Source organism: Protopterus annectens, chromosome 9.part0, assembly GCF_019279795.1.
Source record: "Protopterus annectens isolate FY-2018-M chromosome 9.part0, PAN1.0, whole genome shotgun sequence".
NCBI classification, from domain to species: Eukaryota; Metazoa; Chordata; order Ceratodontiformes; family Protopteridae; genus Protopterus; species Protopterus annectens.
The window spans coordinates 1,753,232,281-1,753,250,396 of record NC_056743.1 but is presented as its reverse complement, the minus strand read 5'-3'; the positions used below and the strand labels follow the sequence as shown (position 1 = coordinate 1,753,250,396).

General features: G+C 39.7%; 1 protein-coding gene across 8 annotated transcripts in view; it reads left to right on the top strand.

Moving 5' to 3' along the window:
- Positions 1-18,116, top strand: part of DOCK6 (dedicator of cytokinesis 6) — a 2,991,519-nt gene that overhangs the window by 1,108,509 nt on the left and 1,864,894 nt on the right. For all 8 annotated transcript variants that reach the window (XM_044084603.1, XM_044084600.1, XM_044084599.1 and 5 more), the window contains exon 7: positions 12,617-12,702. In XM_044084603.1, the coding sequence (XP_043940538.1) occupies positions 12,617-12,702 (86 nt within the window). The remainder of the gene's footprint in view (positions 1-12,616; positions 12,703-18,116) is intronic.

The following is an 18,116-nucleotide window of genomic DNA, read 5'->3' as shown; positions in this document are numbered from 1 at the left end:
CTTTTAAGTCTGTTGAGTATCTTCCCCACATAAAATGCTTCAACAGTCATTACAGCTTGCCCTATAAACCACCTGCACTGAGTTGCAGTCTCCTCCTGCATTGGTTTTAATCAGTTTCTTTAAATAAGGGCAGAAAAACATGTCTCTGCCCTGTTTGTGCTGACAAAAAACACAATTGGCTCCACACTTATTGGTGCATGTGTCCAATGATCTGGGCCTACCTTCAACCCAAATCCTGATGTTTCTGGCTTTCCTATACACAAAGGAAGGAGCTTTTCCAAAGATGTACATTAGGTATGAGCTTTCAATAGTTATGGCCCAATTCTCTGTAGTAATATTAATGATGTTGTCGAGGTGAACAGTAAAAGTTAAGATACGACTGTCTTTTAGATTTGTTGTCCAGAGGTTTCCTTAAAACCCTCCCATAAAAACTGTGAAGTGCTGGTGAATTTGTACTTTTTAGTTCAATTATAGGTTCCAGAATGCTTCTTAACATATTGCTTTCATATCCCCTCACCAAAAAGTCATTTTCAAGATCATTTAGGTTCTTAAGGAAGGGTTCAATTTTTGTGGTGATCCTGGCCAACCTATAACCCTCGGACTTAACAATGTTTTATTCTGTCCTGGAGAGATGGTGACTTTTACTGTGTAACAGGATGTTAGCTCTGGTAGACTTCCTGTAAAGATCTGTGTCCATTTTACCTTGGTCCAAGTCTTTAGTAATCTGCATATCAAAGAAGACTGCCGAGGTGAGGCTGTGGGAAGAGGTGAAATGCGGGAAGCTGGTGGTTTGATTCAGATAGTATTATTGAACTGGGTACATAACATTATTTCAAGGAGTGAACTTCACACCCTCCACACTTCAAAGTTTCTACTTGGTTTAAATTTGATATGATATGTTTCATAAAGATTATGGCCAATTTATTCAGGGAAAGGCAAAGTGTAATCCTGGGGTGCAAACTTTTTGGATGGATAGGAAGGTGATACACTGGCGGAGTGGCGATACATATATATGGAGAGGGAGTAAGATGCTTAGAAAAGGAAGGTGGGAAGGGGAAATTGTTCGAGTCCATTAAAACTGGAATGGCTGTTAGGTCAGCTCTGATGGCAGGGTACAATGTACAACTTGTCAGATGCTAGAATAGAAAATGATGGTAGGTTTGAGACTGAATGTGAATAGATTAGGAGAAATTATGGCGAATCCAAATCCTTAAAGGGGGTCAATAAAGGTGCTGGTACCAGCAGTGGGGTTACTGGTTTCAAAAGTAGGTAGTGTGAGCATGGTAATACAAATAGTTTTGGAGCAGGTGTTTGATCAAATGGTAAAGGAGACAACAACTAGAGCCAACAGTACTGGATGTTGTATTGGCTGTTTTTATCTACTGAAGCATATTTTAGTAGAATTAACTTATTTTCTTTAGTTGACCACTGATCACATGTCCTTCTCCCTTGCTGGCCAATTTGGATGGCATAGCATAAATGAGGCTAATGGAACCTTTATCAAGCAGCGACCATTTTACTGCAGGTCTCTTCATGTACGTGGGAGATGATGAAATAGCTGCAAGGAAGGCCTGAAATTTTACATTATTGGGACAGGAAACAATATCGGTTGTGGACTTGCTCAAGATGCATTTTGGGTTGACATGAAAAATATTATCAGGAAGTGAAGGAAGACAAAGGAAAAGAAAGCTAAATTGGATAAAAGAAAAGTTAATTGTGCATTTAGAAAGAGAATGAAGTCTAGAAAGGAGGAAGGACAGGAAGCGAACAAGGAAAGAAGAGTAAAAGTAAGGATGACCCAAGTGATAGGAAAGCTTAGGCAGAGATGGAAAGAAACCTCACAAATGGGAAAAGAAAATGATAGAGCATCTTTTTGTATGTGCGAAAATTGAGAATTAGAGAGGAAATGGAAGTTCTAGAAAGTAAATATGGGAAAGTACACAAAAGCGAAGGAGAGGTTGAACCTAATCAAGAACTTTTTACACACATACACAAGACAGAAACAAGGAGGTGTTAGTAGCTTGGGGAAGAACATGGGGTAGATTTGGGAAGAGAATAAATGAGGAAGTAGAAAGGACGTTTACAGGACTGAGAGAGCACACATCTGAGAGACCAGATGGATTGTGGTAGAGGATCTTAAAGGAGGTGATGTTGGTACTTGAATGGTCTCTTGCCCTGGTAGGACTGTCAAACATCACTGGAGATGAAGCAGTGCTATAAGACTGGAAAATTGCTGTAATGATTATGATGATGCACAAAACAGTTGAGGGACTAGGATAATCCCAGGAAACCTGTAATTCTTCCTGGGAAGTTGCCAGATGCTTTGGCAAATAATGGTCGGTAAAACTGGATACAAAGTTTAATTAGCGCTTCTGTCTGTTGTTACACTTGACTTCTTCAGATTAAAACAGGAATTATTTATACATCACTTCCTTTTAAAGCCAGGCAAAGTCACATGCCATTAAAGCAAAATGCATCTAAAATCACTGTTATTTTAGTTATTATACATAGCTAAATTTCACCTTATAAAATGCATTAAAACCATACTTCTTTACTTACATATTGCATATAGCTCATCAGCCCCATCTCAAAATTAAAATAAAGTACAATCCAAAATACATTTCCACAAAAATAAATCATGTACTTAAAATAAGCAAATGTTACTGTGCTGCCGCAGAAATATATATGTGTGCCCCCCCCAAAAAAAAATAAAGTTCATCTTTTCATTTTAAATAGCTGGAGAGAGAAACTACATCATTCAGTCCGGGCAGGGTAGTGGCATTAAGTTGCCATATGAATTCTAGAAACAATTCCTTCGGTCCCCCCCTACTATCAGGTACTATTTGATCAATGGCTACAAATTTAAATTTGCGATCTGGGTTCAAAATAGTATGTACAGCCAATGCATTATTTTCATTACCCTTCCTAATGTCATACATATGAACTTTAAACGCTTTCTTTGTCTTCCCTATGTAAAAACTTTCACAGCCTTAACATAGGGCCACATATACAACATATGTACTGTTACAGTTCAACTTGAAATTTAGTTGAACCATACCAAACATTGGAATAAAAACTTTCTGTTTCAAATACATTGGCACGTTGGTTACAGTGTCCACATTTTAACATCTTACCTTTCTTATAGTGTTCATTCTCCTCTTTATTTCTTTCCAACAAATCTTTGACACATGCATCTTTTTTGTATATGACACATGGTCTGTCACCCACATTTGTAAGGACCTCTTTGTCTCTTTTAAATATAAACCAATTATTTTTTAAAATTTGAAATTGTATACAAGAAAATTAAATCTAAGTTGTTATTTTCATGTTGTGTGTCATATACAAAAAAGGTGCATGTGTCAAAGATATTTTGGTGGTCAGTGACCTAGAAATGTATATTGAAGAAAGGGAAAAGTTAAGGGGCATGTTACTAAGGAGGACATACCCGAACAGCTTCATTGAACCGGTGTGAAGTTACAGAAAAGAGTTAAAGGACACTTTTTTTCCACCGTTAGGCTCAGAGGAAAGGGACAACAGCAGTAATAAAATGGTTGATGTGGGGTCAAGAAACGCAAGTTTAACAGGGCCTTTATTCTGACGTACAACTTGCAGTCTTATGACAGAAAAGATATTTTAAAAAAGCTATTTAAAATTAAAAGATGAACTTTATTTTTAGGGGGGGGCACACATGTATATTTCTGTGGCAACACAGTAACATTTACATGATTTATTTTTGTGGAAATGTTTTTTGGATTGTACTTTATTTTAATTTTGAGATGGGGCAGATGAGCTATATGCAATATGTAAGTAAAGAAGTTTGGTTTTAATGCATTTTATAAGGTGAAATTTAGCTGTGTATAATAACTAAAATAGTGATTTTTAGGTGCATTTTCCTTTAATGACATGTGACTTTGGCTTTAAAAGGAAGTGATGCATGAATAATTCCTGTTTTAATCTGAAGAAGTTTAACAATAGACGAAAGCGCTAATTAAACTTTGTATCCAGTTTCACCGGCCAGTGTTCGTTTTTTTAAATTTACTGGTTTTATCTGTGATTGTTGGCTGAGTTTGGCAAATAATGGGCTAGGGAACAGTCACTAGCATGGATTTACAAACATGAGATGTTATGTTGTCCTGCCTCACCTTCATTCTTACAATGATGGGTCCGGAGTCGATCCTCGGCTCCGACTCGGCTGAATACTTAGCTGAAGATCTCAAACTTGGCACGTGGCAAGAAGGTATCCCGCAATGCAGTGGTGTAATTCCCCAGATCACATTTGCCGCTTTACGGGATTGGATGCGCTCATCTTGACCGTGGCTAAATTGTGAAAATTTTTTTGTATATTACTTGTCAAAACTTAATATTTTTACATATATTTAGCTGTATTATTAATTTAATTTGTTGGTGTCTCTTTGCTGTTTTATTTAAATAGAGATAGTTTTTCTCCTTCAGCATGGCTTTTGCCGTCACTTTATAGGCCTTTTGGTGTCCCTGTAGTGGTTGTTGTTGGTTTTGTGTGTGTGTGTGTCTTCATAAGCTCGTTTAATTTAGAGAGCTATATGCCCATTTAAGTTAGAGGGCTTGTACTGTTTGATTGTTTTTTTGTGTGGAAATCAGAACCGTTTGAGTTAGAGGTTCTAATTTTCTTTCCCTGGTCGTTCCTCCTTGTATTGTCCTTTAGTAACCTGTAGCATATTAGTCTTAGATAAATATTTGTTTGTGTTTTTGATACAGCCTTTAGGCTTACCTTTTTTTGTGAAAATGTCTAAAGATCAAAAAGAAAGAGAACACAAGCTTTCAGGCTTCAAAAAATGTCAGAAGTGCTCGCAAAAGATGTCCATCGCTGATGGACATGTTTGTGTCTATTGTCCTGGTGCTATTCATCTCCAGGAGGACTGCACCTTCTGTCATTCTTTTAGTGCCAGAGTTCTTCAGGAAAGAAGAAACAAGTTGATTCTAAAATGACTTTTAAAGCCTTCCTTTGAAGAAGCCATTCATAGCTCTTTCTCATCTCCTTCATCAAAAAAGGAAAAATCCCACAAGAGACAATCTCCAGCTACATCGGCTCATATGAAGCCACCAGTCAAACTCCCTAAAATTTCTAAGGCTGCTACTTCCTCTGCTCCACAGGCCTCAGAGCCGTTGGAAGTCCTTTTGGTTGACAAGCCTGGTTCTTCGACTCCAAAGCCTTCGCAGCCGCAAGATAACTCCACTCAGAGCTGGTCCATTGAATTTTCACTGGTTTCTCCGACCTTGAGATCACCAGTCCTCCATAGGTCTCAATCTCCTTCCTTATCTTCCAGGTCTACAAGATGTTTATCAGATGAGGACGTGGAATGGGTGGTGCGTAGACTCCTCAAGTCGCCGGCGCTGACTAAATGATTCCCAGCTCCCACCCGTTTGGTTTTAGAGCCTACTGTGCCCACAATTTTCCTCCTCTGAGCCAAGCTGGTCCTTCAGAGCCGGAGTGCTTGGTACCACTTACTGTGGAACCGTCAGTTCCAGGACTCCCTTTGGTCTCCATGGAGCCGACATCTGCTCCGACTCTCTCGGTGCCGTCCGGTGAGTCTGAGAGCCGAGGTTCCCTGATTGGCCCCGAGGAGGATTCCCGGCCCCGATCTTTGGTGCTGAGCTTACCCCTTGCAGCATTGGCTCAGGTTAGCTCTGCTCCTACATCAGCCTTGGGTCTGATCTCGTTGGCCCTGTTGCCTTCCTCTGTCTCCTCGGAGCCAGGGGAGTCTTTGGAGTCGGCGGGATCTGCCTTTGAGCAGGGGAGTGTGTTGCCTGCCATTCAGCACCACAGAAGGATACCAGTACTCGTCCCCCTAAGGCACCAGCTACTGTCTCAGCACCATCCATTACTCAAGACAGCAGAGACCCAGAGCCTCAGGATCCCCCATTGGGCGAACCCTTCTCATCCGTAGCCTCCCCAGAATATCCTTCTGAGCAGCCACCTCAGAAGAGAACATGCAGGAGGAAGCATGTTGACTCCCCAGATGAATCTTTCACTTCAGACACTGACCTCGAGTTGGAAGGGTCCCTGCGGTCGTCCTCTGATGATATCTCATTTGCAGATATTCTAGAGAGCCTTAAGCAAAGAGGCGGCTGGCAGACCACTACCCCCTTCTGATGAGGAGTCAGCGTACCTGAAGGCTTTCGGGTCTCAACCTTCAGCCTCCTGGATGTCTCTGCCTTTCGATGAACTAATGGACCTGGTTATTCGAAAGGAGTGGGAGTCATCTGACACTGTGGAACTGGTTCCTCGGAGGCCAAACAAAATTTTGTCAGCGCCTTTGGGTAAAGTATTTTTAACAAAGGGAGTACCTGTAGATGCTATGTTGTTGGCACGCAGCCCCCAAGAAGGAACTTGCAGAGAATTCATCTGTTCATCCCCCGAATAAAGATTCTAGAATGATGGACTGATACGAGAAGCGTATCCTTTCTTCAGCGACCTTTTCTCTGCGATCGTTGAACTACTTATCCCATTTTATGAGGCAACAAAAAGATCTCCTGAAAAAGCTAGGGGATACTCTACAAGGTTCAGTAGCTGCGAAGGTGAATGATAAGGTCTCCTCCCAGCTGTCCACCTTAAATTCCATTGTCAACTCCTCCATGAGGCTCATATCATATGCAGCAGATGGAGCAAGCAGGGCAGCAGGTTCCAGAGTTTTCCTTAGGAGACACTCCAGGATGTGCTTGTGTAATTTTGCAGAGCCCTTTAAGTCTACCTTTACTAACACCCCTTTTGATGGTTCCTCACTCTATGGACCCAAAGTAAAAGAGACTGTAACCCGATGTGAGCAGGAAGGAAAAACTCTCTGCCGTTGGAGTACGTTTTTCCTTACCTTCAAGACTGTGACTGCCGTGCCCTGGCCCAGCAATCAAGGAGCCTCAGTCCTCACCACTAACACCAGGGAGGGCATCTCATATAAGAGGAAAGGATAATAAATACACAGTTTCCCGTAAGTGCACACAGAGATGACAGTCAGTCTGGGGCTGGTTGCTCCCTTGCTCTCCAGGTTCCCATTATGACTCCCCACTGGCACAGCTATAGGATTCAGATCTCAGCCTAGCTTGCAAGCTAAAGCTCCAGTACCCTCTCTGTCCCATCAGTGCTTCATGTCCCTGCCCAGGTAGCTGACACACCACACACACTTTGAGATAAATATTTATACAACTTCACAGACACTCCTGGGAAAGGCTGACACAGATTCTCCAGCTGTGCCCCTTTACCCTGACTATACAACAGTAATTTCTGCCACCACCAGCTAATACTTATCAGCTATTATTACTGTGCAGTATTATTCAACTAGTAATGTGACTAATCAGTCTAAGGCTTATTAGAGTGGCCTTGTACAATAAACTCTATAAATATGCAATGTACTCTAGAACTTACTTATCTCTACACAAACCAGCCACAGGTAAAAGGTTTTAAAATATTTAATAATAAATAATTAAAAACACAAGACAATACTACTACGCCACAGTGATATCTAAGAGTTCAGATATCACACAGAAACTTAAAACAATACAGTAGGAAAGTTCTGATATAACAGAAAACCACTTAAGTCTAATCTTTATAGTCCTAGCTATTTCTACAAGAAAACATACTTCTAAGATACTACTTACACAAAGAGAGCATAAGGCAGTGCTGAAGGTTGGATATCAAGATCGACATGATTACAGTCTCTCTCTCAACAATAGTTTTTAAAATCACTAACACATTTCTGCTGGGCCCTCCCAGATTACATCATTTTGGCACTTAAGTGTTCCCAGTATACACATTACATCATTTTGACACGTAGTTTGGAGTTCTCAGGCCAAAAGGCTACATTATTTAACAATCTAACACCTGCATAGGAAACTACAACAATAAAAGACATTTCACATGTACACTCTAGTAATTATTCCTTAAGTTAAGACAATAGAAAGAATGTGTTCAGTTAGCCTCTTCGGCACCACTATTTAGGTCAAAAGATATACAAGACATAATTTTGACTTCAAAGAACATTTGAAATGCTTGGCTTAGTTTTCCTTACAACAGATGGCAATGTTACTACAATCTTGAAGTTCACATTTTACAGTGTTTTCTTTCATTTAAGAAACAAGGCTGTATTTTACATTTATATTCACAAGTGATAGAATTATGTATCAAATTCTATTTGACTAGGTTGGCAGCCTTCACCCATCTTGCCCCAGTCTTCACAAAGACCTTATCCCAAAGGTCAAAAGAGCAGAAAGATGTGGTTGAAAAGATCCCAGAGGTTTTTCCAAGATGCTTGGGGTGATACCTTTCCCAGGGGCAGAGGGGGGAGGTAATAATGGTAGACGCCACCCTAGATGCAGAGTGTTCCGCAAAACCAGGGTGACCGTGATTCTTTTCGTGGATGCCCTTATTAGCAGTCCTGAAAGGAAGCCCAACTGCTCTACTCTGGAGGCAGTTGGGGAACGTTTATCGATGTACCCAGAAGCCTGGTGAAATATCACAAATGACAAATGGGTACTAAACAATAATATCCAGAGGATACGCCATCCCTTTTTCCAAACCTGTTCCAAAGACCAAAACACTCGCGGATGTTCCACCCAATCTAAGGGAACAAGCAGCTATAGAGGTTCAAATGTTGCTCCAAAAAGAGTCATCCAAGAAGTCCCCGCAGACCAAGTAGGATTCGGAACTTACTCAAGATTCTTTTTAGTGCCAAAAAGAACAGGGGACTGGAGGCCCATATTGGACCTAGGCAAATTAAACGAATCTGTCAAGAAGTCAAAGTTCTGAATGGTGACACTGCAGTCTATACTCCCCTTTTTAGGGAAAGACAATTGGATGTGCTCGATAGACCTTCAAGATGCTTACTACCACATAAAAATGGACAGGACATCAAGAAGGTACTTACGCTTCAGGCTGGGAGCCAGCCATTACCAGTTCAGAGCTCTGCCCTTTGGTCTCACTACAGACCCCAGAATGTTCACCAAATGTATGGCAGTAGTCACGGCTCACCTGAGGCGTCTAGGATTCTGTGTTTCCCTATCTAGATGACTGGCTCCTATCTGCCACCACCAAGCATCTACTCCTACAAGCCAGGGATCTAACTTTGGATATCTGCAATCAGTTGGGCATTTCAGTAAATTTTCAAAAATCTGCCTTGTTGCCCTGTCAACATATTACATTCATAGGCACAGATCTAGACACTTCATCGATGGTAGCACGTCTTCCAAAAGAAAGAGTCATAGCTCTCAGACAGCAAATTTTTCACATCCTTTCCATGGACAAAGTGAAAGCAAAAGCAATTCTATGCTTATTAGGAACAATGGCCTCCACGATTATTTTAGTTTCTCTTGCCAGAATGCACATGAGGATTCTTCAATGGCTATTATTCTCCCAGTGGTCACTTCAAGAGCTTTGAATGTCTCATCTGATCAGAGTAAATGAATCTTGCAAGAATGTTTTGAGCTGGTGGATACACTCCATTCATGTGACAATAGGGAGACCCGTTGTACCACTTCAACCAATAGCTACAGTGACCACGGACACTTCCCAGACAGGGTGGGGGGGGGGGGCATTATCTGGGAATAACAGTCCAAGATCATGAGGCTCACTCGCATATAAATGTTCTAGAGATGGGAGCAGTGCTTCTTGTGTTGCAAGCACTTCAAGACTTTCTCCCTCTAGAGACTATTGCGATCCAGTCAGACAATATGTCTGTGGTTTGGTACATAAACAAGCAGGGGGGAACCAGATCCTACCCCCTGTGTCATGAAGCCCTAAGAGTATGGCAATAGGCAGTTTCTTCCCAGTGCTTTCTAATCGCAACGCACATTCCGGGGAAGTCCAACGTGATAGCAGACAAGCTGAGCAGAGCAATCCTAATGCCTCAAGAGTGGTCTCTCAATTGCAATGTAGCAGAAATGTTTTTCCACACATGGGGACAGCCTTGCTGTGATCTCTTTGCCACTCCCACGAATGCCAAGTGCAGCAACTACTTTACCCTAGTTCCCCCTCCGGGGGAGACACCGAGAGACGCTCTTGCTCACAATTGGCCCTCGGGACTTCTATATGCCTTTCCATCGTTTCCTTTCATACCCAGAGTAATTCAGAAAGTTAAAAGCTCGGGAAGCAGGATAATTCTCATTGCCCCTTACTGGCTTCGTCAAGTTTGGTTCCTCTTTCTGTGGCCCCACCTTCAGGAGAAGCCTTGGATTCTGGACCCAGTGCCTAATCTGCTGACTCATATGTCGGGGGGGCTTCATCCATCTCACCACACCCTAAAACTGACAGCTTGGTTGCTCCACTTCCCAATTTAGTTGGGCTTTATAATTTCACTGCCACCGTTAGACATATCTTAATGTCCTCCCATAAAGCTTCCACTAGAAAGCTTTATTCTAATAAATGGAAGAGGTTTTCTCTGTGGGCTCAAGTTAAGAACATTGATCCTTTCTCTGCACCTATTCACTGTATTTTGGAATTCTTGTCAGAACTGTTTCAACAAGGCTCAGCTGCAGCAACCATCAGAGTTCAACTTGCTGCAATTTCAAATTTTCATATTGGTGATACTTCTTCAAATTTAATGTCACACAGGTTGATACTTCGTCAAACAATGTCACACAGGTTGTGTAGAGCCTTCTTAAAAGATGCTTCCTTATTAAGACCTCCCTTTAAGGAACCCCTTTCCTCACAGGGATCCAAATTTTGTTTTGTGTCATCTCACTTTACCTCTCTTCAAGCCTTCTTTGTCTTCAGACCTTAAGTTCCTTTCATGGAAGACCTTGTTTTTAGTGGCTATAACTTCTGCCAGAAGCTCTTTCTATTAAACCACCATATTTGATCTTTCGTAAGGATAGGGTATCCTTACGTACTAACCCTTTCTTTTTACCAAAAGTTGCGTCTCCAAACAATATAAATCAATCCATAGAACTTCCAGTATTCTTTCCTCAACACAGCAACAAGGCCGAGTGCAAATTCCACCAACTGGACGTGGACAGACAACTTAGATTCTATTTGCATAGAACCAAAGACTTCAGAAAATCTGACCAATTATTTGTATCCTTTTCTGATGCAAATAGGATCCTCAGTTTCAAAAACTACTCTTTCTAATTGGCTTTCAATTTGTATTACATTTATCTATAAATCAAATCACAAGGAATTACCTTTTAAAGTAAAGTCTCATTCCACTGGAGCATTGGCTACGTCATCTGCTTTTCAAGCCAGAATCCCCATAGATAATATTTGTACAACAGCTACTTGGTCTACTTCACATACTTTTATTACTCATTACAAAGTGGATTTGGCCTCCAGGGACAGGGCATCCCTTGGTTCCACGGTGCTTAAAGGTGTACTCCTGTGAGCCACCCAGGAAAAAGGTGCTAGGGACGCTGTCCCATCCTTGTAAGAATGAAGGCGAGATAGGACAACATAACATAAAGAAGTTAAGTACTCAACATAAAGTTCCATGTTTGTTGTCCATCTCGCCGTTCATTCTTACGCACCCTCCCTCTTTCCCCCCTGCCAAAGACTACTTGTGGACCTGGTAGATTTCCATTACCTCAGGGGCTCTTTGTCTCAACTTAGTTCTCCTTCCAGTACTTTTGGCATGGACTTAGACACTTGCTTATATGTATATGTTTGTACATATGTATATGGTGTATATATTGTTCAGTATTAGCAGCAAACAAGATCTGGGGAATTACATCACTGCATCGTGGGATACTTTCTTGCCACGTGCCAAGTTTGAGATCTTCAGCTAAGTATTCAGCCGAGTCGGAGCCAAGGATCGGCTCTGAACCCATCATTGTAAGAATGAATGACGAGATGGGCAACAAACATGTAACGTTATGGTGAGTACATAACTTCTTTATTCTACTAAGCCAGTAGACTGTAGTTTTACAGTTGGATTACAGTAGCAATGGATGACACTAGGTATTAGTTTTTTTGCTAAACTAATAATTGTGAATCAGTTACTTAATTGTTAACATGTTAAATTATTTATACATATTAATCCAGCATAATTACAGATGGAATCCAAAGTGATGGCACAGTAATATTAAATACCGTAATACGTGTGGGCCCACTTAGACTTTCACATTTGAGGGCAGTTTTCAGAATAAAGTTTTTCAGAAAATACTAAGAACAAACTTTTGTTTTTACATGTGCACGCAAACGTGTTAAAGCAAATGTTTGTTTTATGCCTTTAAACATGATGATTAAACGATGGAGATAAGAATGCTGCCCATTTTTCCTGTTAACACAGGCTAACAGAGTGCACTTACTGGATAGGCTAATTTAGTCTTCCGTCAGCATCTTTGTGCGTTTGTGTCATCTTCTCTGACTGCATGCTGACTGATGTAATAGAGCAGTGTCAGGCTAGTTTGAGCTATTCAGAATAAGCACTGTTTTGCAGTTTTTTTTTTTATTCTACCTTTTTTTTTTTTTTTTAATTTCCCATTATATTTTGTTACCTGGGAGAAATTGAAGGATTTGCTCTCAAAGTTACTCCCTGCACTCTTTGGAGCTGTATGATTGGAATTCAGTTTTCTAGTGTTGTCTTTTTTATAACTCGTGTTTGTCAGCCATTAGTTGCCACACTCCTGTTTTTGCTTATTAGTTCTGATTTGTTTACAGGATGAAGCTAATGAACGTTGCACTATTCCAGAAGTTCCCAAAGAACACTTTGGACAAAGAATATTAGTTAAGTGCTTGTCTCTAAAGTAAGTCAAATATTTATAAATAGTTTGTCATCCAACAAGCTTTTTTAATCTGCAACATTGTTATTTACATTCCGTACATGACTGCGGTTCATTTAGTTGCTTTTACATAATCATGTATTTGCTATTCTTTATTGAAGACTTTTAAAATGATTTTGTAAAATTCACATATAGCTTTTTGTACATAAGAATATGTCCTAATCAGCTATGCTTCAGATTTCACAACGTATCATCACCAGCAATATTCAGATTTCTGATTTAGCTTGTCAGAAAAGAAACACAGTTTATTGTGGAAATGTTATGTAGTAGTTTTTTTTCTTTCTTTTTTTATTTTTTTGTGGAAATGTTTTGTAGTAGTCTTTTTTTCTTTCTTTTTTTTATTTTTTTGTGGAAATGTTTTGTAGTAGTCTTTTTTCTTTCTTTTTTTATTTTTTTGTGGAAATGTTATGTAGTAGTCTTTTTTCTTTTTTTATTTTTTTGTGGAAATGTTTTGTAGTAGTCTTTTTTCTTTTTGTGGAAATGTTATGTAGTAGTCTTTTTTCGTGGAAATGTTATGTAGTAGTCGAAATGTTTTGTAGTAGTCTTTTTCTTTATTTTTGTGGAAATGTTATGTAGTAGTCTTGTGGAAATGTTATGTAGTAGTCTTTTTTCTTTCTTTTTTTTATTTTTTTGTGGAAATGTTTTGTAGTAGTCTTTTTTTTTCTCATCCTGTTTTTAATGTAGCCATACCCCTAGAACCATTTATGCCAGTCTAGAAAGGATTGGTTTAAAATACAAATTACAGATTCTAGGTTCATTCTTGGGAGTGGGATAAGAAGGTGATATGAGATGCCACAGGAGGAAATGACAAATTGTGGAAAGATCTGGTGAAATGAGAGTTGAGGAAGCAACGCTCCTGCGTGACACTGGTGCTGGATATGACAATCCTTAGGAATAAGGGAAGGGATACGGCTGATTAAAAGAAAAAAACTTTGTAGAGAGTTATGGCATAGAAGAGGACCAGGACCACAAACACAAAAGGTAATTACTACAAGTTCATTAATTCTAATGTTCATCATGATCACTGTTACAATAGCCTTAGCTGTATATGCGTTATGTCTGCTAAGGATGTAACAGCCGGCCAGCTTCCAAAGCTTTTAGAGCACCTTCCACACGTCCAAACCATCAGTCAGCTCAGGCTGCGCTAAGTATTAGGTTTGGGCACCGAGCCCTCCAGAACTTTACTGCTGCCGAAGAACTCTACTCTTACAGGCTTTAATGGATGAACAGTTAGCTTATACTGGGCTGATAAGTCCCTTTGGGGAGAGACTAGAAGTCTTGCTTTTCTGTAGCTTCATAGTAGTAAGAATTGTTTTTAATGACTGCTATGTGACTTTTAATTACTTTTAAGTAAGAGCATCACTTTTTTTACATTTTGTATTAAGTGACCTCCTAAAAACTCTCAAGCTCATTCCATACCCATAATGCACCAATATCTAATGTCTGTCCGCTCTCGTTTGTGGCTTTCATGTCTAGATCTAGTCAACTTCAGCTTTCGAGTCAGAATAAAAATAACTACAGAAGTCCCTTTCTTTACTACTGTTGAAATCTTAGTCACCAAACTTAGAATCAACAGCAGGAAACATAAATATTATATGTGGATACATTCCCCCTGGAAACAATATAACCACACTTGAAAACATTTTGCAGTGGTTGTCTGAAAGCAGCCCCCAGGAAACTTATTTGATAGGAGACTTTAACATTGACTGGAACACCTGTTCCTCTATAAACCCAACTAAGCACCTAAACCTATATAACTTTAAACAGGTTATTAATACCACAACCAGAATAGACATAAGAAGTAAAAAAAACAGAGTATCTTAGACTGGATCTGTATTAGTAACACTCCTCACCCCTGTACATCAGGGACCCTCCCTGATAATATAAATGACCACCAACCCATTTTTATTCTAAAAGTCAACTCTCACCATAAACACATGCCAGTCCTGCTAAACATCAGGAACAAGAAAAAATCTGACCCCATTAAATTTAATGCAGAAATTAAAAACTATAACTGGGCTATACTTTACCATCTAACATTGAAAGAGGCAGTTCAGCACTTCAGTGTCATCTTTCTCTGTATCTTGGATAGACATGCCCCTACTTGGACCATTAGATCCAAGCCAAAAATTGCACCTTGGCTAACAAAAGAAACCAGAATAAAAATAATAGAAAGGAATAAACTGTGGAATCACTGGAAGAAAACCAAATCCCCTACAGACCAGCAGCTCTACCATGAACTTAAGAATAACACAAAAAATTAGTGTACCAGGATAAGAAAAGCTACTTTCTAAATCTACAAACAAAATATCAAAGAAACCCACAAAAATTCTGGGTGGAAATAAATAAGGTACTTCAATCAGGCAAACCTACTACCCCATCCCCAACAGTTACCAATAACCAACCAGATGACATAGCTGATAGCTTTAATATATACTTTACAGAAACCATACTAACCCTTACCAGCCAGCTACCAAACCTAACAACCAACCTTCCCCCAGCTTCCCCAATACCTGAACTCTCTTTTAGCCTCCAACCAACATCAATCAATTATATCAGAAATCTACTGGCCAGACTAAAACCTACAACCCTAGCTGCTGATCAACTCCAAGCTGAATTCCTTCAAATTGCATCAGATGCCATAGCTGTGCCAGTTACAATCCTTATAATTAGATCAATAATTCAATCAACTATTCCCCTATTTGGAAAATTGCCCATGTAATCCCCTTACACAAAGGTGGTAGTTCCACTGATATATCCAATTATAGACCTATAGCAATACTCTCTCCTTTAGCCAAAATCTTGGAACGGTGCATTCACAAGCTACTCATGCAATACCTCACCAAAAATAGACTCCTATCTCAATCTCAACATGGATTCAGACCAGCCCATGGCTCAACTATTGCATTAACATTTACAAATACCATCAACCTTTATAGAAATAGTGGTAAGTTATAATCTGCACTCTTCCTAGACATGTCAAAAGTCTTTGACATGGTGAACCACTCAAAACTGCTATACTCTCTACAAAACCTGGCCTTAGATAATCACTGTATTGCCTGGTTTCAAAACTACCTAGAGTGAAGACAAGAAGCAGTTCAATGGCAGAAAAGCCTATCCTCTCTGTTCCCAGTATCCATAGGAGTTCCACAAGGCTCAATTTTGGGCCCTCTGCTATTTTTCATGTTCATCAGTGACCTGTATACTGCCAGTCCAGACACCATCATTCAATATGCAGATGATTCTACACTCATCTGCACTGCATCCTCAATGGCTGAACTGCAAAAAAATTACCCAGACCACCTTTACTTCAATTGAAAACTGGCTCATTAATAACTGCCTAATATTAAATCCTTTAAAAAACAAGTTGTTACTGTTCACCCCCACCCATGATGTCAAGTCACTTTCAGACTTTAGTATCACTTCTAGCAATGGCACATTAATTACCTCTGACTCCCATACTAAATTGCTTGGAGTGGAAATTGATAACCTAAAATTTGACCTACATGTAAATCAGATAATTAAAAACACACACAAGAAACTGGGCTGCCTTTACAGGAATCAATCCTTCCAATCCCATACTGCCAAAGCTACCATTGCTCGCACTCATCTCCTTTCCACTCTGTTGTATGCATCCCCCATCCTGACTAACCTATCCAAGTCTGAGCTAAACAAACTTTCTGAATGCTGTAATAAAATTGCAAGATTTGCTACTACATCAGAGAATCGTACCCATCACTGTCTTTATCTCAAACAACTCAACTGGCTGGAATTTCCCCAACTCCTTCGCTACAACCAACTTCTGTTTGCTCATAAAATACTAATTCAGCCAGAAAGGGTACCATCAGTAAAAAACATAATTTTGCCTCAAACCACCTCAAGACCTCTCCAATCAAGTGACAAAAGTCTTCTTATGGCCTCCAAATCAAATAACTCAGTTGGAGATTCTTTATTTTCTACTGATGTTGCTAAATCATGGAATGCTCTCCCGTCAGCCTTAACTCTTGAATCCTCTCATACAGCTTTCAAAAAAGCTGTTAAGTCACACTTACTGGATCACTGGACCTGCCTCTACTCATCCCCTGGCTGATCCTGCTTTCTCCTCATTTACCCTGTTAATAACATTGTTTACCTACCTTTAAACCACCCTACTATTTGATACTAATCTCTAACATGTTAACTAGCCAGGAAATGTACCCAAGACTCTATGTATTCTGACATATCCTAATCTGGTTTATACTGTAGAATGAACTGAATTAACTTTTATTCATGAAGAACTTATCTCAATTTATGTTAGTATTTCAATGTATGTGACTATTTAATGTATAGTGGAAACTCAATGCATATTCACTATGTACTGATGATGTTTGTGTGCCATAACTTGTTATATGCATACTGATGATGTTTGTGTGGTTTATCTTGTTATATGTATGCCTACTTACTTGTCAATTGCTGGAGCTTTTCTCCCTGGCCTCTGCTGAAAATGGATATGTATCCAGTCAGACTTTCCCGGTTAACAAATAAATAAATAAGTAAATATTTTTCCTTTTCAAACAGTTTGTTAAATATATATGTTTCTTAGTCTCTGTATTTCTGAACTCCTTTCGTATGCTCATTAGTGTAAATTTATACCTGCTGTTGTTGGTGGGCCTAGTTTTCCCTCCCAACCCTTATACTTTGTGTATTCTAAATTTACCGTTGTTGGTGTGATTACCTTTTCCTTTATATTATACCTGGTGTAATTTCTTTAGTATCATTGGTGATATTTCACTTGTCTGTCATTTCTTAGCTTAAAAAAAAAAGTTGTTAGTGTGTATTTTTTGGTTTGATACCTCTTTGACAGGATGCCCGAAAAAGGCCATTTGAGAATCAAGAAATGTGAGAAGTGAGGGTGCAAATTGCCTATCCCTGATTCCCATTCTCTTTGCGTAAATTGCTGGGCCCAGATCAAATAGTAGGGTGGGTAAAGATAGATTGTAGCATTTGTAGTAAGTTTAACCCTCGTGCTCTTGCTGACTGGAGACATAAATTAATATTAAAGGTTTTGCTGCCCACCTCTTTTTTTCTGAAGGCATCACTGGGGCTCACTCCCCAAATAGAAAGATAAAGACCCATTGCAAAAGTCTAAACCTTCAGAGTCTCCCACCTCTTCCTTGTTAGGACCTCAAAAAAAGTGCAGAAATTAGATCCGAACCGTAAGATCTGACCTTCTTCGGATCTGACCAACTCTACATTGGATCCTACTGTCTTGGATCTGAAGCTTCTACCCAGGACCCCATACTCCCACATTTAGAGCCAGTTCCATCCAGACTGCCTTCTACTTTCTTGGAAAGGCACTCTAAATCTCCATCCCTAACATCTTCTCATTTCTCCAGGAG